Genomic DNA, 23986 nt, shown 5'->3' on the forward strand with positions numbered 1-23986 from the left:
AAGGTCAGGGAATGACCACTTCATATCCCCAGAGCAATATGGCCTTAGTTGCTAATGCTCCAAATAAACAAACAAACAAACATAATTTCCATTTAAATACAAATTAATTAACAATGAAACTAAATAAGATTAATAAATTTAATTGATTAATTGACAATACTACACTAAGCTAATTGATTCCTGAATGTAGTGATACATATTACATCATCTGGTTTTACGTTACACCATACTTTATCAAGTTTGAGATGTATGTTATGCTATACTATAATGATCACAATGTTAAATTAGTTACATCCTTAGCTAAACATAAAAAAGATACATGCTCAGCAAGTGTTTATAACCTTCTAGCTACTTGTTTATCATAGTTAAACAGTCATTATTGCCAGTTAGCATACTGTTATTACCTGCTAACCAGCAACCTTGGACATTAAGCCTGATATACCTCCATCAATATCATTGATAGATATAGAAAACAACAATGGCCCCTGCACTGAACCCTGGTGGGAGCTCCACTAATAGGATTAGTCCACAAAGAGCAGTGTCCATTGCTAACCATTCTCTGTCTTCTCCCACTGAACCATGCTTTTATCCAAGCAGGAGATTATTTTCCCTGTAAAATAAGTTAAACTTAACAGATCTGTAATTACTCATGCCACTGTTTGATCCCCATTTGTGAATTGGGGATACATTTCCACATCCCCAGTCTGCAGGGACTTTCACTAAATCCAAGGATGCCTCATAATTATGGCTAAGGGTTTGCTTACCTTCTTTGCTGCCTCCTTACTTCCCCTTACTTCCTTCCCTACTGCTCCACTCCGGGTGTCTTTCTTATGTTTAACTTCAATAATTTCTCCTGCACTATCCTCTAAGTCATTGCAAAATCATTTTGCCCCACTTCTCTGAAGAGTTTTTTTCATTTGCGAATATAGATGCAAAATACTCATTTAGTTTGTCAGAAAACTGAGCAGAGTCATTAGTTGAACCATCGATATCAAGGGGACCAATGTGATTCATCTCCTTCCTTCTAGTGTTTACATAAGTAAAGAAGTGTTTGCTGTCTTTCTTTGCATCTTTGCCAATGATTTCTTATAATCTGCTTTTGCTTAACTAATGTCCTTTATGGCTTGATTACACACTAGTTTATATCTACCATAGGCTTCTGTGTTATAATTTATATGCATCCCATGTATTTTTCTTCTCTGCCACAAGTCTCATTGGTCTACATCCATTAGGCATTACATCCTTGAAGAGTATTTCTTGGTTTGTTTGAAATGCTTAGTAGCTTCTATGATTAATTCTTTGAATGCTTCCCATTGAGATTTTGTTGATGGTAACATAATCAGTTGGTCTCACTGTATAGAATTTAGAAACTGTCTGAGATCACTGTTGTCATCTTTACAAAAGCAAAAACCCTTCCCTTTACCCTTGATGGTAGTTACATCTTTAAGTAAATCCCACATTAGTACACTGTGATCAACCTAGTAGTTCTTTTATCTGCAGGATCTTAATATGTGAAAAAGCACTGCTGATAATCAGATCAGGAGTATTGCGTGTGCGCGCTCTCTCTCTCTCTCTCTCTCTCTCTCTCTCTCTCTCATGTTGCCTCTTTAACATGCTGCTGCAGAAAACAGTCATCGAATAAATCTACAAGTCTTTTGTGTGAGTGACCAACCCACAAATTCCAATCAGTACAGTATATTCCGGTTATTTGGGACACATGAGGAATTATTAAGGTTTGAAAATGGCAGAAGGTTATCAAATTGTAGCAGAATATTTAAGGATTTTGTGATAAGTGGTAATTTTGTGATAGGTGGAATAGGACCAGGGTATGTCTGCCAGGGGCAAAGGTTGATGACGTTGTAGAGCGGATATCATCTTTTAAGGGCACAAAAGGTGATATAGTTGTACACGTTGGCACTAATGATATTAAGAGTAGGAGACCGGCGGAATTACTTAGCAAGTACAGGTCACTGTTGAAAAAAAAGCCGTGAATTAGGGTTGAATTTGAAAGTGTCTGCAATTCTCCCCAGCGATAGGAGGGAGTATATGATGAGAGCCTTGTCGATCAATTCGGCCCTGGAGGGATTGTGCAAGGCTCAAGGGGTAGAATTTTTTTCAGCCTGGACTGTACTTGTTAACAGGAGAGATTGCTTCTACAGGGATGGGATGCACTTAAATAGAAAGGGTGCAAGAATTTTTGCTGATGCTGTCGAGGCAGTGTTAGGTGGGTCGGAAAACTGCTAGTGGGGGGATACAAGGACTAATAGTAGCCACTGGCAGAGGTGGAAGTGATTCTTGCACTGCTTCTATTGAAATGAGCAGAAGCCTGAAAAACAAGATGCAGGATATTTCAGAGACTGCTGGGAGTCATTGCGGTACAAGTAAACACGTGGGTTGTGTTAGGGTAGCTAAGAATAGAAACAGGTGCATGTATACCTGCGTGTACACCAATGCTAGGAGTTTGGTAAATAAATTTGATGAATTTGAGGTATTGCTCAAAACATCAAAGGCAGATATTGTTGGGATATCAGAGACATGGTGTCACACAGATATAAGTAATGCGGAACTGGAATTTGGGGAATACAATGTGTATAGAAAGGATAGACAGGACAGGAGGGGAGGAGGGGTTATGCTATTAGTTAAGAAACACATGAAGTCCAAGGAAGTGAAGCCAGTCGACATTGATGGACAGGGCAGTGTCGAGTCAGTTTGGTGTGACATAAGCATAGGGAAATCAAAATTGAGAGTAGGAGTGTGCTATAGGCCTAATGACTCTGATGAGTATTATAAGATATTGTACAGGGAAATAGAGTGGGCCAGTAAATCAGAGAGTCTTATAATGGGGGATTTTAATTTCCCAGATATTGACTGGAATTTGTGGGTTGGTCACTCGCACACTAGCAAGGCTTTTGTGGATTTATTGGATGATTGTTTTCTACATCAGCATGTTCGTGAGGCAACAAGAGGGAGCAATACTCTTGATCTGATTATCAGTAGTGATTCTTCATGCATTAAGAATCTGCAGATAAATGAACCACTAGGTGGCAGTGATCACAGTGTGTTGAAGTGGGATTTACTCAAGGAGGTAACTACCATCAGAGGTAAAGGGAAGGGTTTTTGTTTTCGTAAAGGCGACTATGATGGTCTGAGACAGTATTTAAATTCTATACAGTGGGACCAACTGATGATGTTACCAACAGCAAAATCAAAATGGGAAGCATTCAAGGAACTAATCTTGGAGGCTACCAGGCTTTACATACCAACTAAGAAATATTGTTCAAGGTTTAGGCCTAAATGGTTGTCAGATGAACTAATGAAACATGTGGCAGAGAAGAAAAATGCATGGGATACATACAAATTAATGGGTAACATGGAAGCCTATGATAGATATAAGTTGGTCTGTAACCAAGTCACAAAGGAGATTAGGCAGGCAAAGGCAGACTACGAAAAATCCTTGGCAAAGGATGCAAAGAAAAACAGAAAAGAGTTCTTTACCTATTTAAACTCAAGAAGGAAAGGGATGAATTAGATTGGTCCACTGGATATTGATGGTTCAACAGTTGAGGATCCTGCACAGGTGGCTAACAATCTAAACGAGTATTTTGCTTCTACATTCACGCATGAGGAGTTATTCAGGAAGGAGAATGATGTAGGTAAAGTAAACATTGGCAGTGAGCTGGATGATTTTGTAATAACTGAGAGGAAAGTGGAGGAGAGATTGTTGAGGATAAACATAAAAAAGGCACCTGGGGTGGATGGGATCCTATCCAGTTATATTAAAGGAGGCAGCAAAGGAAGAAAGCAAACCCCTAGCCATAATTATGAGAGCTTCTTTGGACTCAGGGGAGGTACCCATAGACTGGAGATGTGCAAATGTAACCCCAATTCACAAAGGAGGATCAAAGGCTGACACAAGTAATTATAGACCTGTTAGTTTAACTTCTGTTCCAGGTAAATTAATGGAGGCACTGGTTAAAGAAGCACTGCAGGATCATCTAGACAAGAATTCAGTTATAGCTCAGACAAAGCATGGTTTTGTTAAGGGCAGGTCTTGCCTGACCAATTTGATTGGATACTATGATGTAGTCACAAAAGAACTGGATGCAGGGAATAACTTTGATATTATATATCTGGATCTTAGAAAGGCTTTTGATACTGTTTCACATGGAAGACTGCTGCACAAATTGGAGCAGTGTGGCATTGGAGGCAAATTGCTGCTACGGATAAGGGGATGGTTGAGTGGCAGAAGACAGAGAGTGGTAATCAATGGATACTGCTCAACGTGGACTAATGTTATTAGTGGAGTTCCTCAGGGTTCAGTGTTTGGTCCGTTGTTGTTTTCGGTGTTTATGAGTGATATTGATGATGGGATATCAAGTTTAATGTCCAAGTTTGCAGATGATACAAAGGTTGGCAGGGTTGTTAAGGACACTACTGACGCTATGCTGCTGCAACAAGATCTGTAAAGGTTGAACAGATGGGCTGAGAGGTGGCAAATGAAGTTTAACATTGACAAATGTAAAGTACTACATATGGGAAACAGTAACCCCAGAGCAACATATCAACTCTGCAGTACTACACTGATAGTGGTGGAGAATGAAAAGGACCTGGGGGTAATTGTGCAGGCAGATATGAAGTTCTCTGAGCAGTGCAGACGAGCTGCAAGAGTAGCTCATGGTGTCTTGTCAATGATATACAGGAATTTTTCCAGCAGGGATTAGGAGGTGATTATTCCCTTGTATAAGGCAATGGTTAGGCCACATCTTGAGTACTGTATACAGGTCTGGAGGCCTCATTTCAAGAAGGATGTAGAGCTGCTGGAACGGGTACAGAGAAGGGCAACAAGATGAGTGAATGGAACAAAGGGTTGCTCTTACGAAGAAAGGCTTAAGTTTTGCAAATTACAGAGTCTGGAGACTAGGCTCCGGCGAGGTGATCTGATAGAGGTGTATAAGGCTTTGAATGGTTTGAGCATGCTCAATGCCAATGGGATTCTTCATCTTGCTCAGAATAATCAGCTCAGAGGGCATAAATTCAAATTGAGGAAGGATGGATGTCGGATAGATGTGCGGAAATTTGCCTTTGGCCAGCAGGTGGTTGGTTGTTGGAACAGACTTCCATCACTTGTTGTTGAAGTTGATAGCCTAAACAAATTTAAAGCTCAACTGGACAGGTATTTCGAACGAACGGAGGGGTGAAATGGGAGTGGTGTGTGTGTTTTTTTTTTTTTTTTTTGGCTTATGCTGAATAAGCTTGCTTTCTTGCATCATATGCCTCTACTAATGCTAATGCTAATAACTGAGAGCAGAAAGTGGAGGAGAAATCGTTGAAGTTAAACATAAGAAAAGCACCTGGGATGGATGGGATCTGTCCATTTATATTAAAGGAGGCGGAAAAGCAACTAAGCAAACCCTTGGCCATAATTATGAGAGCATCCTTGGACTCAGGGGAGGTTCCCACGGACTGGAGATGTGCAAATGTATCCCCAATTCACAAAGGGGGATCGAAAGATGACACGAGTAATTACAGACCAGTTAGTTTAACTTCTGTTCCGGGTAAAATAATGGAGTCACTGGTTAAAGATTCATTGCAGGATCATCTAGACAAGACTGCAGCAATAATTCAGACACAGCTTAGGTTTGTTAAGGGAAAGTCTTGTCTGTCAAATTTTATAGGATATTATGATGTGGTTACAAAGGAACTGGATGCAAAAAATAATTTTGATAACATATATTTGGATTTCAGTAAAGCTTTTGACACTTGCGCATGGCAGACTATTGTACAAATTGGAGCAGAATGGTATTAAGAGTAAGTTGCTACAATGGATAAAAGGATGGTTAAGTGGGAGAAGACAGAGGGTGGTAATCAATGGGTGCTGCTCATCGTTGACTAATGTTATTAGTGGAGTCCCACAGGGTTCGGTGTTGGGTCCACTGTTGTTTTGTATATTTATCAATGATATTGATGAAGGTATATCAGGCTTAATATCGAAATTGCAGATGATACAAAGGTTGGCAGGGTTGTTAATGACAGCAGTGGCAATGTGCTACTGCAACAGGATCTAGATAATATGGACAGATGGGCTAAGAAGTGGCAACTGAAGTTTAACCTTGACAAATGCAAAGTACTGCATATGGGTAGAAGTAACCCCAGAGAAACGTACCAACTGTGTGGTACTATACTTAAGGTGGTAGAAAATGAAAAAGAGACCTGGAAGTAATTGTGCAGTCAGATATGAAGTTTTCTGAGCAATGCAGACAGTGTGCCAGGGCAGGTAATGGGGTTTTGTCAATGATATATAGGAATTTTGCTAGCAGGGAGAAGGAGGTGATTATCCCTCTGTATAAGGCAATTGTCAGGCCACGCCTTGAGTACTGCGTACAGGTCTAGAGGCCTCATTTTAGGAAGGATGAAGATTTGCTTGAGCGTGTACAGAGAAAGGCAACAAGATTGGCGAGGGGAATGAAGGGATCCTCTTATCAAGAGAACCTTAAGTTCTGCAAATTGCAATGGCTGGAGACTAGGCACCTGTGCGGTGGCCTGATTGAGGTGTATAAGGCGTTGAATGGGTTGAGCATGCTGAATTCTGATGGGATCCTTCCACTTGTTCAGATTATGAACCTAAGGGCGAATAAATTGAAATTAAGAAAGGACAGATGTAGAATAGATGTGCGGAAATTTGCCTTTAGCCAACGGATGGTTAATTGCTAGAACAAACTTCCATCTGTCGGGAAGTTGATAGGTTGAATAATTTAAGGAGGAACTGGACAGGCATTAGAGGGGAACAGGTATCCTGTGTGTTGTCAGACACTCAGCATAAAACACTGATGGATCCAATATCTCTCTATTACAGAAGATTTAAGAGAAGTCCGGTTGGCCTGCCTCCCTGAAATCCACTAATGCACACCTCGATGGTAAGCCCTGTTACGTCACTTAGGTGGCAACGAACGTGTAGAGTGGTTCTCTTCAAGACGCCTGGTCAGCGTGAAGAGGAAAAGACCAAACCTTCCAGCATATGACAGCACAACAAAAGAAATGGCCCTCAGTCCCCAGCAGCTTTCACTCTCCCTCTTACGGCAGCGAGAGGATCAGAGTGGAAGCAGAGGGTGCTAAGAATCTCTGGGTACGACCAGGCTGCCATGCACGGAAACTGAACTTGGCCTGTTATAACGTAAGATCACTCATTGGTGAAGACAGGATATTAGATCTGGAAAAGGAATTAGAAAATGTGAATTGGAATATCATCAGTTTGGCTGAAACAAGAAGAAAAAATGAATCACTTATAAGTTTATCAAGTGGAAATCTGTACACCAATGGAAACAGTGAAAGGAGGGAAGGTGGAGTTGGGTTTCTGGTCCATAAAGATTTTAAAAACAACATTTTGGAATTCAAAAGTACATCACCAAGGGTGTCAAGACTAATACTCAAGATTTCTAAGAGGTACAAGCTAAAGATTATAATGATTTATGCACCAACATAGAGCCATGATGATGAAGAGGTTGAAGAAATGTACACCGAAATTGAGTCTTCTAGATGAGCAGAAAACCCACTACACTATTATTATGGGGGACTTCAATGCTAAGGTTGGAAAAAGGCAAAACAGTGCAGAAAGAGGAACTATAAGAAATTTTGGGATTGGTGAAAGAAATAAGAGGAGAAAGACTTGTGGAATTTGCAGAATCTCAAGGACTGTCAGTAATGAACACTTTTTTTCAAGAAAAGGTTGACATGGAATCGATTCATCTTCACTAACAGAAGATATATTGTGAATGATGTTACCGTCCTGAATAAGGTAAATGTTGGAAGTGATCACAGAATTGTAAGATGTACACTTGATATAGATGTAGGAAAGGAAAAAACTGACTTGAGTAAATAATACAAAGGTCTTTGAGATAACAGAGGAGGAGAAAAAGCGGTATGTACTGGAACTTAAGAACAAGTTTGAGCTTCAGCAGACTGCTCAGGACCAAGATATCGATGAGGAATACTACAACTTTCTGAAAGTGATAAAGCCCAAGAAACCTATAGGGAAAAAGAAATCCAAAGAAGAAAAAATTAGTCAAGAAACATTTGTCATGATGAACCGAAGACGACAAATGAAGAGCAAGAAAAACACTGACAGGGAGAAAATTGAGTATACTGAGTTATGAAAAGCCATTAGAAAGAGACTCATAGAGGACATAAGAAGATTTAACACAAGAAAAGTAGAACAAACATTAAGGGAAAACAAAGGATTTAAATCAGCAGCCATGAGCAGTAATACAGAAAGACTAATGATACTGAAACTGAAGAATAGCGATGGTGTACTTATAAACAGCAGAAAAGGCATAATTCAAATAGCAGAGGACTACTATAGAGAATTATACAAGGAGCGAGGGAAAGATGCTAGCAGTGGAGAAGATGGATTGCAAAGTAGCAACACATACGACATACCCGATATTCTTCCTGATGAGGTAGAACATGCATTGAAGAAAATGAACAATCAGAAATACCCGGGGGAAGATGAAGTTACTGTAGAGGTGTTAAAATTGAGAGGAAGAGACACAACACAAAAACTGGCAAGACTCTTCACAAAGTGCATTAGAAAAGGTGTGACGCCTAAGCAGTGGAATCATAGTTTTGCTGCATAAGAAAGGAGATAAATTAGAAATTGGAAATTATAGACGAATTAGCATGTTATCCCACATCTACAAGTTGTTCACAAGGGTCATTACTAACAGATTAGAAAGAATACTTGATGAGAATCGACCGAAAGAGCAAGCTGGCTTTAGGACAGGATTCTCAACTATGGATCACCTTCACGTAATATCACAGCTAATGGAGAAAGCAAATGAATATAAAACACCATTATGCCTGGCATTTGTGGATTATGAAAAGGCATTTGACTCTACAGCATAAGGCAATGTTTCGGGCACTGGAAAGACAAGGCATAGATACCCCATATATTATGATTTTGAAGAAAATATATGAGAGTGCTACCTCCTTTATTAGACTAGACAAAGACAGTAGGAAATTTAAAATCGAGAAAGGAGTTCAACAAGGAGACATATCTCCGAAGCTGTTTACTGCTGCCCTTGAGGAAGCTTTCAGGAGATTAGACTGGTCGCAGAAAATAGTGAATGTGAATGGAGAGTCAATGTGAAAGGAGAGTATCTAAACAATTTGCGATGACATTGTGGTCATAAGCCGCAATCCCAAAGAATTAAAGGAAAATCTTAATCAGTTATGCACAGTTAGTAAGGATTTTGGACTAAAGATGAATATGGCTAAAACAAAAGTAATGATGAACAAGTATGCCACAAAAAGGGAAATAATGATTGAAGGAACAGTAGTTGAAAAGGTGGAGTCATATACTTAACTGGGACAAGTTATTAGCTGTAATAATGATAAATGGCTGGAAGTCAAGAGAAGAATAAATTTTGGATGGATAGCATTCAGGAGATATAGTCACATACTGAAGAGCAATATCCCAGTTTGTCTGAAATGGAGAATAATGAACCAATGTATTACTCTCCACCGCGACTTATGGAAGTGAAACTTGGGCACTCACCAAAAGAATGGAAGAGAAGCTGAGAACTACACAGCAAAGAATGGAACGAATTATATTGGGAACCAGACTGTTAGATAAGAAGAGAAACACATGGATTAGGCAGCAAACTCAAGTAAAGGACATTCTTATCAAAACTAAAGAACTAAAATGGTCTTGGACAGGACACATAGCTCGAAGACATGATGACAGATGGACTAAGAAAATAACAGAATGGTACCCAAGAGAAGCTAGAAGAAAACCTACAAGACAAAGGCAGAGATGGATAGATGAAATTCATGAGTTTTTTGGTAGTAAATTGATGGCCAGTGCTCCAAACAGAAGGAACTGGAAAGTTGCTGGAGAGGCCTTCATCCTGCAGTGGATTGAAAATGGCTGATGATGATGATGGACAGGCATTTGGAGGGAATGATGTGATTTTTTTTTTTTTTGGCTGATGCTGCATAAGCTCATACACTTGCTTTCTTGCATCACATGCCACCACCACTACTACTACATTGGGACTAGTGCATTTTGGCCCGATTAAGTGGCTGGCCACTTAATCGGGCCAAATTTCACGTAAAAAAAGTTAAAAATTCAATGGACCCCCGCTATACAATTGGTTCACTGTACAATCAAATCATGTTGCAATGGAGTCACCATGGTAAAGTACCTTTCACTGTACGATGTGTAGTAAGTGCCGGTCATTGTGATCATGTTTGTGAACTATTAAACAGCGATTCTAATTAGCAAAAATTGGAGGAATATTATCCAGAGGCTATAAAAGTAAAGATGTATTAAGCACAAATTTACCCTTTATTACCTTACCAATTAAAAAATTAAATGATACCTGAAAATCATAATAATTAATACATACTGACTAGTTGACATTTCTGTTCACTGACATTTGTGGGTGGGGGGTTAAAATTTAAAACAGTAAAAAGATAAGCAATCAATAACAAAGAACACGGCACACACAAATTGCAAGTAACGTGTTATGCGCAAGTGAGAATGGAGTAACAAATTACGAAGCTTTAAAAATAGGAATGAAGAGAAGATTCTGAAAATAAATTTTTTTATATGATTGAAGATTCCATGGAAGTGTAAACACATTTCACCATAATAACCCACAGAATTCCAGCTGTCGGTATTAACGCAAATTCAATAAGATCAAGTTTACTACCATTTATGATATATTACTAACAGAAAAGCCCAATAAACAGGTGACTGCTAATTGTTTTATGGTTGTGACCTCCAGAAATCCGACCGAACCACGTGGTCAGGTCGGAGACAATAGTAGGGTAATCTCCAGTGCTGCGGTCTCCTGCCCCGATTAAATGGCATGTTGTCCCAATTAAGCGAAGTAAACCCTGGCTATTTTCTCGATTGGCTTCTTTTTTTTAAGATTTGCCCCAAATAAACGGCTTCCCCGATTAACTGGTGGCCCAAATAACTGGAATCCACTGTATCTGGAAAGTTAAAATCTCCTGTTATAAGACATTTTGATTTACTGGCCCACTCTGTTCTCTATACAGCTTCTTGTTGTATTCATTAGTCATTAGGACTTTAACACAGTCCTGCTGTCATTTTTTGCTTTCTCCTTTCTTTTCTTTTCTTTTCTCATTCTTTGCTAACTGACTCACCATTGCACTGGCCATCCATATCAACTGGATACACTGCCTTAGATTTGATGTACTTCTTAACTAAGAGTGTAATTCCCCCCTACCCTTTTTATCCTTTCTGTACACATTGTACTCCCCTTATTCAAATTCTGCATTCCTTTGATCTGGGTAACACCATGTCTCTGTTATCCAAATGTCCACATTTAATGTCTTGACCAGCTCCTGCAAGTATACATGCACATGTTCTTACTCTTAGTTTCAAGGACTCCCAGCAGTCCTTGAAATCCCTAGCACTTAGTTTCCTAGTTTGCTGCTCATTTCGATAGAAGCTATGCAAGAATCGCTTTCTTCTCTACCTGTGGCTACTGTTAATCTGTAAGTCTGTGTAACCCCCCTCCCCCAAAGCTAGCAATTTTCCGACCCACCTAACACTGCCTTGATAACATCATCAAATATTCTTGCATCCCCTTCTACACAGTTCTGCCATAAATACTGTCACAAAAGTAAGACTCCAGTAAAAATAGAAAATGATATCACAGAGCTGTGGGTTTTGCATCATGTGTAGTACTAAAGTATGGTTTTCTTTAACAGGTATCATCAACTAGTAAAGGAAGCCAGTGAAAATGGAATGGGGAGATAAAGAAAAGAGGACTACTGCCATAGGTCTTTAAGGCAGGACATATGCACCTACAATTCTCAAACTTCTGCAACCACTTGAAATAAGTCGAAGATTTGTCTACAGGACAATTGATAGGTACAATGAACAACAGAGAATTGATGACTGGCCCCGGTCCGGCTGCTCAAGAACTGTGAGGACCTCTTCAGCTATCAAGACAGTGGAGAACAGAATTTGTAGGAATCTACTACAAAAACAGAAAATCATGTCCAGAGAAATGAGAATATCACCAAGATTGATGTCATGCATAATCAAAAGTGATCTAGGGATGAGTGCCTACCGCAGGAGAACAGGACAGTTCCTAACTCCAGCTCCGGTGGAACGAAGGCAAAAAAGATCAGAGGCACTGCAGCATCAACAGATACTCTTTACAGATGAAAAGAATTTTACTATTGAGGAGAGTTTCAACCATCAAAATGACAAGGTGTATGCCCATAGCTTTGCAGAGGCATGTCAGGCCGTTGAAAGGATTGAACTCCCCACCAAACCATCAGTGATGATTTGGTGGGGAGTCTTCTATGAAGGAGGTTAACAAAGATGCATTTTTGTGTTCGGGGGTGAAAACCAGTGCATGGGTGTACCTGAATGATATTCTGAAGCCACATGTGAGACCCCTCAATCAGACTCTTCAGTGGTCAGCACTGGATCTTCCAACAGGACTCAGCACCTGCCCACATGGCAAAGATCACCCAAACATGGCTGACAGAGAATGTGCCTGAGTTCATCAAGCATGACGAATGGCTTCCTGCCAGTCCAGATCTTAATCTACTTGATTACTGTTTGTGGGCTTTTTGGAAGGGTAAAAGGCATGCCACATTGGAGAGCCTGAAGAGATCACTGGAGCATGCTGTTTCCAATTTCCTGCTGGATGTTGTGCATACTCTTATTGATGAATGGCCAGAACGTTTGAGGTCTTGTGCAAAAAAAACAAGTGGGAAGAATTTAATTAGTGTTGTGTTGCTTCATCTGTTGGGTGTTCAAGAATAAACCCAAAGAGTTTTCCTGTGTCTTTTTATTTTGTGGCTACATGCAGTAATACATGTGACAGTATTTATGGCAGTACTGTGTATTTAAGTGTATTCCAACCCTGTTGAAGTAGTCTCTATTGTTAGCAATCAGACTATGCTGAGAAAAGTTCTACCCCATTGTATCTGGGCAGGATTGCAGACACTTTCAATTTTAACCCTAACTCACTTTTTTTTTTTTTTTTTTTTCAACATTGACCTGCACTTTTTAAGTAAGTACTACAATATCACCTTTTGTGCCCTTAAAAGATATTTGCTCTACATCATCAAATTTTGCACCTAGCGAACATACTCGAGTCCTATTTCACCTATCCTTTTTGCACAATATATTTCCCATTTCCCTGACAATTGTCACCAAGTAACTAGCTCCTGTGGGACCAGTGCATTCTGCCTTGAAGATTGCTGCTGTGTTGCCTGTTACACATGAGTGAGTTCTGGCATTGAGTTGGTCAGCTGAGAGCTTTGGAGGCAAATTGCTGCTATGGATAAAGGGGTGGTTGAGGGGGAGAAGGCAGAGAGCGATAATCAATGGACACTGCTCATCGTGGACTAATGTTATTAGTGGAATCCCTCAGGGCTCAGTGTTGGGTCCATTATTGTTTTCTGTATTTATAAATGATATTGATGATGGTATATCAAGCTTAATGTCCAAGTTTGCAGACGATGCAAAGGTTGGCAGGGTTGTCAAGGACACTACTGACACTATGCTGCTGCAACAGGATCTGGAAAGGTTGAGCAGATGGGCTGAGAGGTGGCAAATGAAGTTTAACATTGACAAATGTAAAGTACTACACATGGGAAACAGCAACCCCAGAGCAACGTATCAACTCTGTGGTACTACACTGACAGTGGTAGAGAATGAAAGGGACTTGGGGGTGGTTGTGCAGGCAGATATGAAGTTCTCTGAGCAGTGCAGACGGGCTGCAAGAGTAGCTCATGGAGTATTGTCAATGATATACAGGAATTTTTCCAGCAGGGACAAGGAGGTGATTATTCCCTTGTATAAGGCAATGGTCAGGCCACACCTAGAGTACTGTATACAGGTCTGGAGGCCTCATTTCAAGAAGGATGTAGAGCTGCTGGAACGAGTACAGAGAAGGGCAACAAGATTAGTGAATGGAACAAAGGGGTGCTCTTACGAAGAAAGGCTTAAGTTTTGCAAATTACAGTGTCTGGAGACTAGGCACCAGCGAGGTGATCTGATAGAGGTGTATAAAGCCTTGAATGGTTTGAGCATGCTCAATGCTGATGGGATTCTTCCTCTAGCTCAGAATAATCACCTGAGAGGGCATAAATTCAAATTGAGGAAAGACAGATGTAAGATAGACGTGCGGAAATTTGCCTTTAGCCAGCGGGTGGTTGGTTGGTGGAACAGACTTCCATCCCTTGTAGTGGAGGTTGATAGCCTAAATAAGTTTAAGGCTCAGCTGGACAGGTATTTTGAACGAACAGAGGGGTGAAGTGGAGGTGGGTTTTTTTTTTATGGCTGATGCTGCATAAGCTTGCTTTCTTGCATCAAATGCCTCTACTAATGCTAATGCTTGATGGGACCCCATTCAATGAGGTTAGTCAGTCCCCTTCTTTACGGGCTATGGTCAGTCTCTCAATGGCTGACTTTGGGTGTTGCTGGCGGCTCTTGGTTATTCTGGTATTATGGAAAAATCATAATCTTCTCCAGTTGGTCCAATCTATCATCCCGAAGGAATACGTTAGTACGGGGACTGAATAAGTGTTTATGGCTGTGACCACATTCTCTCCATTCGGCTTTGATTTTTCCAGACTTCTCATTCTCTAATGGTAGTTCTCAATGAGGTGGGCCTTGATCTCCTTATTCTAACTGGCGGCCCTGCGTCATCCCCGGATATTTGTAGGCCTCTCCCTCTGTAATGGCTTCAGTATCTTCACTGGTCTTTAGCTGGTAGTTTCATTTGACTGAATGTGCTTGATGCAGTCCTTGGATTTTTCATTTGTCTTTGGTATTGGGTTGTCTTTGTAGATCTTCCATTGTTGGGAGACAGATGATTGTTGGGTTTGTGGTTTCGTTGTCCTTAGCCTTCAGGTAGGTGATTCCTTTAGTCAGAGACTGTGGGAATGTGTCAGAGTACTTTTTTACTAACAGTACTGTTTGTTAAAATATAAATATATATACACAAATTAAACATGTAATGGAATATATAAAATTACGGAAATTAGGAAACTATAGTGAAATGTAATACTAAGCAGACACTAGCATGTACCTGTAGCTTGTGCAAAACAGCAGAGATAGTATTGTTAAAATATTCTCATAAAATGGGGATGTCAAATGAAAGGCAAGGAATAAGAACAGTACTACTACTACCACTATGCAGTTGACAAAATGAAATAGAATAAAGTGAAACATGTGGCATATAAAATTTATAAAAATAAATAACCCAAAATTACTATAATGCCAAATAAGGATCAGTTTTAATGGCTTTAAAGCAATAGCCCTTATAAAAATATGTGAAATATTATTGGAATGTTCAATGGTATAATCATGCTACAATATTATGCAAAAAAAAACCAAGGTCAAACAAGGTGAGAAAATTAAAATGTAAAATAATAGGCCCAGTATGACCAAGGATTTAAATTTTGCCAATTAAATAATAAAAAAAATTTCCAGCCACTGAAGATACTAGCCATGTCCTAAACTGTGAAATATCACTTGATAATCAAGCAGTATTGTTTGAAATTAAAACGAAGTAAAGAATGAGAAATAATAGTGAGTAAGTCAATAGTTACAATAATCAAATCAATTGAACAAAGTAAGCTTATTTTCAAAAAAAAAAAAAAAAAAAAAAAAGAAACACCACTAAACCTCCTAAAATCCTATTTCAAAAATATCCATAGTCTCATTTCTAATCTCACTGATGGCCATTTCCATTTGATGAGTACATCTCTGCATGATGTATTTTAAGTGATTCCACTTAAGTGAAATAGTGACACTCCAAAATGATGAGATTACCTAGTGTTATTAAGTGTCTATTACCTAGTGTTTCTAAGTGTCAGGCATTCCTCTGTGTGGGTGCTGAAAACATTGCATTGTGTAGTCTGTTGGTATATAATATAACTGACCTGTTTTAATATTTTAAAGTATAAATACTTAAAAATATTGGATTAGTAACTAATCAGAACTAAAGAGTTTTGATTTCTTTCAAAATGTGAAAGAAACTCTTTCACATTTTGAATGTTTTAATGTATGATTTGATTGTGCTTGTACCGTTGTTTATGTCATTTTATTGTGTAGTATTAAATTTACCTTTTTTATAATAAAAATAGCATTTTAATTTAATTTTATTTTTTTTCTCTTTAGATGTCTCCTAAAAAATGGTCTAAGAATACTTTTGGATGGGCAAGGGCTGAAGTTCTTGGAGCATTGATAAATGCTGTATTTTTAGTTGCACTGTGCTTTTCAATTTTTGTAGAAGCATTGAAAAGATTTTATGAGCCTGAAGAAATTTATGATCCATTTCTTATCCTTTACGTAGGAAGCATTGGATTATTTGTTAATCTTATTGGCCTCTGTCTCTTTCATGGTAAGCTTACTTATGCTTTATTGCACTTCCAGTTTTTTTTTTTAAATATTAGTTTTAATATATTTTTGTTTGTTTATTTTGTAGAATAATAGATGTGTGTACATATATTTACTTAGTGCTCTGAAAAATCCTAAAAACGTAAGATTTATCCCACTGATGATTTTGCAAAATATATACAAGGTATAGGCAGTCCTTGACTTATGTCGATCTGCATTTATGTCATTAGTGATTTTTAGTAGTTACTCTTATGGCGGCACCTCCATAGCCAGGTGGGAAGGAGCAGCAGTGCATAGCACACGCTTCTTGATTAGACCGGGGTTCGAGCCCGTCACCACCAAATACGGAGGATGCGGAAAGGTCAGGGAATGACCACCGCATATCCCGGAGCAATATGGCCTTAGTTGCTAATGCTCCTAAAAACCAAATAACAAACAAACAAAACTCTTATGGCAGTTTAACTAGCATGTACTGCAGTGACCTACATTTTAAAAATATTTTTAATAGCTTGAAAGTAATTTTTACCTTTCAGTAGTTGAGAAGTCTGGACCATCTTTTGTTGAGAAATATTTGGTGAACAAATTTCAGATGTGAAATGTGATTCTAATCTGTTTTGTGTTCAAAAAAAATTTGTATTGTGTAAAAATACAAATGATTTCGTAAGAGAAAAATTTCTGTCCAGATGCCACAATCATGATGAAGGTGTTAATTTCTTCTTTCAATTTAATCATGTGCAATTGCAGATGATTAAATTGCTCTTGGTATTCATATGCATAAAAAGTTTGATATCAGACTCTTCATCAAGAATATTAAACTCCTCGTACCTCATTGTTTCTGTGGGTAGACTCACAGCACTTTTCTCAGAATATACAAGCTACAAATATGTCAGAATATACAAGCTACTTGCTATAAATCCAAGAATTTTCAATTTGAGGGTAAGGTAATTTTTATGCAATTCATTATAGAGTTTTAATAATTTTGGAAGGCACTGTGAACAGATTAGGCTAGGTTAGGTTATATTAGTTTTTTAAGTGAAAAGTGAAACAAGGGAAGGGCTGCAGGCCAAACGACTTAGCATTAGTAGAGACACACGATGCAAGAAAGCAAGCTTATGCAGCATCAGCCAAAAAAAAAACAACTTCCGATTTCACCCCTCCATTCGTTCCAGATACCTGTCCAGCTCAGCCTTAAATTTATTTAGGCTATCAACTTCCACAACAAAAGATGGAAGTCTGTTCCACCAATCAACTACCCACTAGCTAGAGGCAAACTTCTGCACATCTATCCTACAACTGTCTTTCCTCAATTTGAATTTATGCCCTCTCAGGTGATTATTCTGAGCAAGAGGAAGAATCCATCAGAATTGAGCATGCTAAACCATTCAAGGCTTTATACACCTCAATCAGATCACCTTTCAGGTGCCTAGTCTCCAAACACTGTTATCTGCAAAACTTAAGCCTTTCTTAAGAGAAACCCTTAGTTCCATTCACTAATCTTGTTGCCCTTCTCTGTACTCATTCCAACAGCTCTACGTCCTTCTTAAAATGAGGCCCCGAGACCTGTATATAGTACTGAAGGTGTGGCCTGACCATCGCCTTATACAAGGGGATAATCACCTCCTTATCCCTGCTAGAAAAATTCCTGTATATCATTGACAAGACACTGTGAGCTACTCTTGCTGACCGTCTGCACTGCTCAGAAAACTTCATATATGCCTGCACAATTACTCCCCAGTCCTTTTCATTCTCTACCGCGGTCAGGGTGGTACCACAGAGTTGGTATGTTACTCTGGGGTTACTTCTTCCCATATGTAGTTCTTTACATTTGTCAATATAAAGTACCACCTCTTATTTGCCACCTCTCAGCCCATCTGCTCAACTTTTCTAGATCCTGTTGCAGTAGCACACTGTCATTAGTGTCATTAACAACTCTGCCAACCTTCGTATCGTCTGCAAACTTGGACATTAAGCCTGATATACCATCATCAATATCATTTATAAATACAGAAAACAACAATGGACCCAACACGGAACCCTGAGGGACTGCACGAAGAGCAGTGTCCATTAATTACCACTCTGTCTTCTCCCACTCAGCCATCCCTTTATCCATAGCAGCAATTTGCCTCCAATGCCGCACTGCTCCAATTTGTGCAGCAGTCTTCCATGTGCAACAGTATCAAAAACCTTTCTAAGATTCAGATATATGATATCAAAGTTATTCCCTGCATCCAGTTCCTTTGTGGCCACATCATAGTATCCAATCAAATTAGTCAGGCAAGACTTCCTCTTAACAAACCTATGCTGTGTCCAAGCTATAACTGTAGTCTTGTCTAGATGATCCTGCAGTGCTTCTTTAACTAGTACCTCCATTAATTTCCCTGGAACAGAAGTTAAACTAACAGGTCTATAATTACTTGTGTTGCCCTTTGATCCTCCTTTGTGAATTGGGGTCACATTTGCACATCTCCAGTCCACGGGTACCTCCCCTGAGTCCAAAGAAGCTCTCATAATTATGGGTAAGGGTTTGCTTACTTCCTTTGCTGCCGCCTTTAATATAACTGGATAGATCCCATCCACCCCGGGTGCCTTTTTTATGTTTATCTTCAACATTTTCGCCTCCACTTTTCTCGCAGTTATTACAAAATCATCTAGCTCACTGCCATGGTTTAATTCACCTGGCATTCTCCTCCTTGAATAACTCCTCACGTGTGAATGTAAATGCAAAATACTCATTTAGTTTGTTAGCCACCTGAGCAGGATCATCAACAGTTGAACCATCGATATCCAGTGGACCAATCTGATTCATCCCCTTACTTCTAGAGTTTACATAGGTAAAGAACTCTTTTCTGTTTTTCTTTGCATCCTTTGCCAAACATTTCTCATAACCTTCCTTTGCTTGCCTAACTTCCTTTGTGACTTGGTTACAGATCAGCTTATATCTATTGTAGGCCTCTATGTCACCCATTAATTTATATGTATCCCATGCATTTTTCTTCTCCGCCACATGTCTCATTAGTTCATCTGACATCCATTTAGGCCTAAACCTTGAACAATATTTCTTAGTTGGTATGTAGTAGCTTCCAAGATTAGTTCTTTCAGTCTTTCCATTTTGAATTTACTGTTGGTAACATCATCATTTGATAGGTATTGGAGAGTACAAGTGAACAGGTGAAGTTTTTACGAGCTGCAGCAAAAGTTTTGCTTTTTTATTGACTTAAATTGGCATATTAATTTATTTTTTAGAGTTGCTTTATATGCCTAGTAACAATACTTTAGTTTAATTTGTATTTAGATAGAGGTTTTGTAGATTATTACTTAGTATTGGTACACATGAATTTGTGTTGAACAGGTTTTGCAGCTCCTACGAACACAGTTTTTTATTATACTTGGCTACTTTTGACTTAATTGTTAGATTAAATAATTTTCTATAAGTAACTTATAGACCTAGTCAAGCTCCATTGTTTATTTTGAATTTAGATAGCGTGATTTGGAAAGTAAATAATACCTCATGTCTGTAGATTAACCGTTCGTAACTTGCCACCATTGTTATACGATACAAAGTGTGCACCGAACTACATAGCATAAGGTTTAACGGAAAACTAGATAGCGAGTATAGTAGTCTCAATTAATGAATAAAATTTATAATCTTATTAAATTTCATTGTAAATTGAACTGTACTTTAACTAAATAAATATAGCGACTTAGTTTTTACAAACGTAACATCATAAATTAATACATATAAGTTGACAGGGGATAAGAAAGTCATATAACGTAACTCGGAGATAACATTCGATATCGAATATATATATATATATATAGTGTTATAACTGCATTGGGATATAATTTAAGGTTATATTTTGTATTCAAATTTTATTGAACTTGAATAGAAATCATGACTCAGACCAGAGCAGCAAAGCAAAAGGCTCAAACTAATGGAAGTACTGCGGCTCAGGGGAGAACTGAGGGGAGGGGGGCAGTTGTCCACTGAATCACAGTCTATTGAAATGCACTGCTTTGATGTCTGTTGAGCAGTCAGGAACGGGACATGTATTGCCAAGGAGAATGATTTTGTGTGTGTGCGATGTTAAGGAGTGCGAGGAAATCAGGCGCCAACTCAGCATTGTTATGGGCTTATATAAGAGCTTGAAGGACAGGGTGGATACCCTCGAATAATTTAAATTGAGGGGCTCATCAAGCTCTCAGCTGCCTACATCAATGCCAGAGCTTGCACATTAGCATTAGTAGAGGCATATGATGCAAGAAAGCAAGCTTATGCAGCCTCAGCCAAAAAAAAAAAAAAACACTCTCCCATTTCACCATCCATTCGTTCCAAGTGCCTGTCCAGCTCAGCCTTAAATTTATTTAAGCTATCAACTTCCACAACAAAGGATGGAAGTCTGTTCCACCAACCAACCACCCGTTGGCTAAAAGCAAACTTCCACACATCTATCCTACATCTATCTTTCCTCAATTTGGAATTTATGCCCTCTCAAATGATTATTCTGAGCAAGAGGAAGAATTCCATCAGCATTGAGCATGCTCAAACCATTCAAGGCTTTATACACCACAATCAGATCACCTCGCAGGTGCCTAGTATCCAGACACTAATTTGCAAAATTTAAGCCTTTCTTCGTAAGAGCAACCCTTTGTTCCATTCACTAATCTTGTTGCCCATCTCTGTACTCGTTCCAACAGCTCTACATCCTTCTTAAAATGAGGCCTCCAGACCTGTATACAGTACTCAAGGTGTGCCCTAACCATTGCCTTATATAAGGGGATAATCACCTTTTATCCCTGCTAGAAAAATTCCTGTATATCATTGACAAGACACTATGAGCTACTCTTGCAGACAGTCTACACTGCTCAGAAAACTTCATATCTGCCTGCACAATTACCCACCAGGACCTTTTCGTTCTCTGTCACTGTCCGTGTAGTACCACAGAGTTGATACGTCACTCTGGGGTTGCTGCTTCCCATATGTAGTACTTTACGTTTGTGAATGTTAAACTTCATTTGCCATCTGCTCAACTTTTCTATATCTCGTTGCAGCAGCGTACTGTAATTAGTGTCCTTAACAACCTGCCAACCTTCGTATCGTCTACAAACTTGGACATTAAGCTTGATATACCATCATCAGTATCATTTATAAATACAGAAAACAGCAATGGACCCAACATTGAACCCTGAGGGACTCCATTAATAACATTAGTCCATGATGAACAGTGTCCATATTACCACTCTGTCTTCTCCCACTCAACAATCCCTTTATCCATAGCAGCAATTTTCCACCAGTGCCACACTGCTCCAATTTGTGCTGCAGTCTTCCATGTGCAACAGTATCAAAAGCCTTTGTAAGATCCAAATATATGATATACAAGTTATTCCCTGCATCCAGTTCCTTTGTGACCACATCATAGTATCCAATCAAATTGGTCAGGCAAGACTTTCCCCTTAACAAAACCATGCTGTGTCCAAGCTATAACTGAAATCTTATCTAGATGATCCTGCAGTGCTTCCTTAACTAGTGCCTCCATTAATTTTCCTGGAACAGAAGTTAAACTAACAGGTCTATAATTACTTGTGTTGCCCTTTGATCTTCCTTTGTGAATTGGGGTCACATTTGCACATCTGCAATCCATAGATACCTTCCCTGAGTCCAAAGAAGCTATCGTAATTATCGCTAAGGGTTTGCTATCTTCCTTTGCTGCCTCCTTTAATATAACTGGATAGATCCTGTCCACCCCGGGTGCCTTTTTTTATATTTATCTTCAACAATTTCTCCTCCCCTTTCCTCTCAGTTATTACAAAATCATCCAGCTCACTGCCAGAATTTAATTCACCTCTGGCATTCCCCTCCCTGAATAACTCCTCATGGCTGAATGTAGATGCAAAATACTCATTTAGATTGTTAGCCACCTGAGCAGGATCATCAACAGTTGAACCATCAATATCCAGTGGACCAATCTGATTCATCCCTTTCCTTCTAGAGTTTACATAGGTAAAGAACTCTGTTGTTTTTCTTTGCATCCTTTGCCAACGATTTCTCATAATCTGCCTTTGCCTGCCTAATCTGCTTTGTGACTTGGTTACAGACCAGATTATATGTATCCCAAGCATTTTTATTCTCTGTCACATGTCTCATTAGTTCATCTGTCATCCATTTAGGCCTAAACCTTGAAAAATATTTCTTAGTTGGTATAAATAAATAAATAAATTTTCTGTTTATACTCCGGGACGACCAAACGGTCAGAGGAGTTCACAAGATAGACAGAATACAAGAAACAGCACCGTATTCAGCAGTCATGGGCTTGAACCCCGGTCACTGAAGGCACGTGTACTTATGCACCCATGCGCCTGACCACTAGGGTATGGTATACTAGCCTAGTAGCATTCCAATATAAATTCTTTGAATACTTCCCATTTTGAATTTGCTGTTAGTAACATCATCAGTTGGTCCCACCGTATAGAATTTAAATACTGTCTCAGACCACTGTAGTCACCTTTACGAAAGCAAAAACTCTTCCGTTTACCCGTGATGGTAGTTACCTCTTTGAGTAAATCCCACTTCAACTCACTGTGATCACTACCACTTAGTGATTCCTTTATCTGCAAATTTTTAAAGCATGAAGAATCACAACTGATAATCAGATCAAGAGTATTACTACCTCTAGTTTCCTCCTGAACATACTGATGTAGAAAACAATCATCCAATAAATCCACAAAAGTCTTGCTAGTGTGTGAGTGACCAACCCACAAATTGCAGTCAATATCTGGGAAATTAAAATCCCTATTATAAGACTCTCTGCTTTGCTGGCCCACTATTTCCCTGCACGGTTCCTTATTATACTCATCAGAGTCATTAGGCCTATAACACACTCCTATTCTCGATTTTGATCTCCCAATGCTTATGTCACACCAAACTGACTTGACACTGCACTGTCCAGAGTTGTCGGCTGGCTTCACTTCCTTGGATTTTATGTGTTTCTTAACTAAAACTATAACCCCTCCTTCCTTCCTATCTTCTCTATCAATGTGTAGAGGAGCTGCACATTGTATTCCCCAAATTCCAGTTCTGCATTCCTTATATATGTGTGACACCACGTCTCTGGCATCCCAACAATATCTGCCTTTGGTGTTCTAAACAATACCTCAAATTCATCAAATTTATTTACCAAACTCATAGCATTGGTGTATATGCAAGTATACATTCAGCTGCTCCTATTCTTAGCTACCCTAACACAACCCATGTGTTTACTTGTACCACAATGACTCCCAGCAGGCTGTGAAATACTCTGCAACTTGTTTTCCAGGCTACTGCTCATTCCAATAGAAGCAGTGCAAGAATCACTTTCACCTCTGGCAGTGGCTACTGTTAATCTATTAATCCTTGTATTCCCCCCAAGCTAGCACTTGAACATCAAGCAACCCAGCAGCAAACCCCAAGGCAGAATGCACTGGTTCCACAGGAACTAGTAGTTGTCGACTACTCTATTGTCATGGAAACGGGGAACATGGTATGTAAAAAGGATAGGTGGAACAGGACCATGGCATGTCTGCCAGGGGCAAAGGTTGATGACGTTGTAGAGC

At 39.2% G+C, this 23986-nt stretch overlaps 1 protein-coding gene across 1 annotated transcript in view; it reads left to right on the forward strand.

Annotated features, from left to right (window-relative positions):
* LOC150077353 (proton-coupled zinc antiporter SLC30A1-like) overlaps positions 1–23986 on the forward strand; it is a 169359-nt gene that overhangs the window by 40940 nt on the left and 104433 nt on the right. The window contains exon 2 of the mRNA XM_090386856.1: positions 16181–16403. Within this exon, the coding sequence (XP_090242982.1) occupies positions 16181–16403 (223 nt within the window). The remainder of the gene's footprint in view (positions 1–16180; positions 16404–23986) is intronic.

This window comes from Mastigoproctus giganteus, chromosome 12 (assembly GCF_048544385.1).
Source record: "Mastigoproctus giganteus isolate SK-2022 chromosome 12, ASM4854438v1, whole genome shotgun sequence".
In the NCBI taxonomy this organism is placed as follows: domain Eukaryota; kingdom Metazoa; phylum Arthropoda; class Arachnida; order Uropygi; family Thelyphonidae; genus Mastigoproctus; species Mastigoproctus giganteus.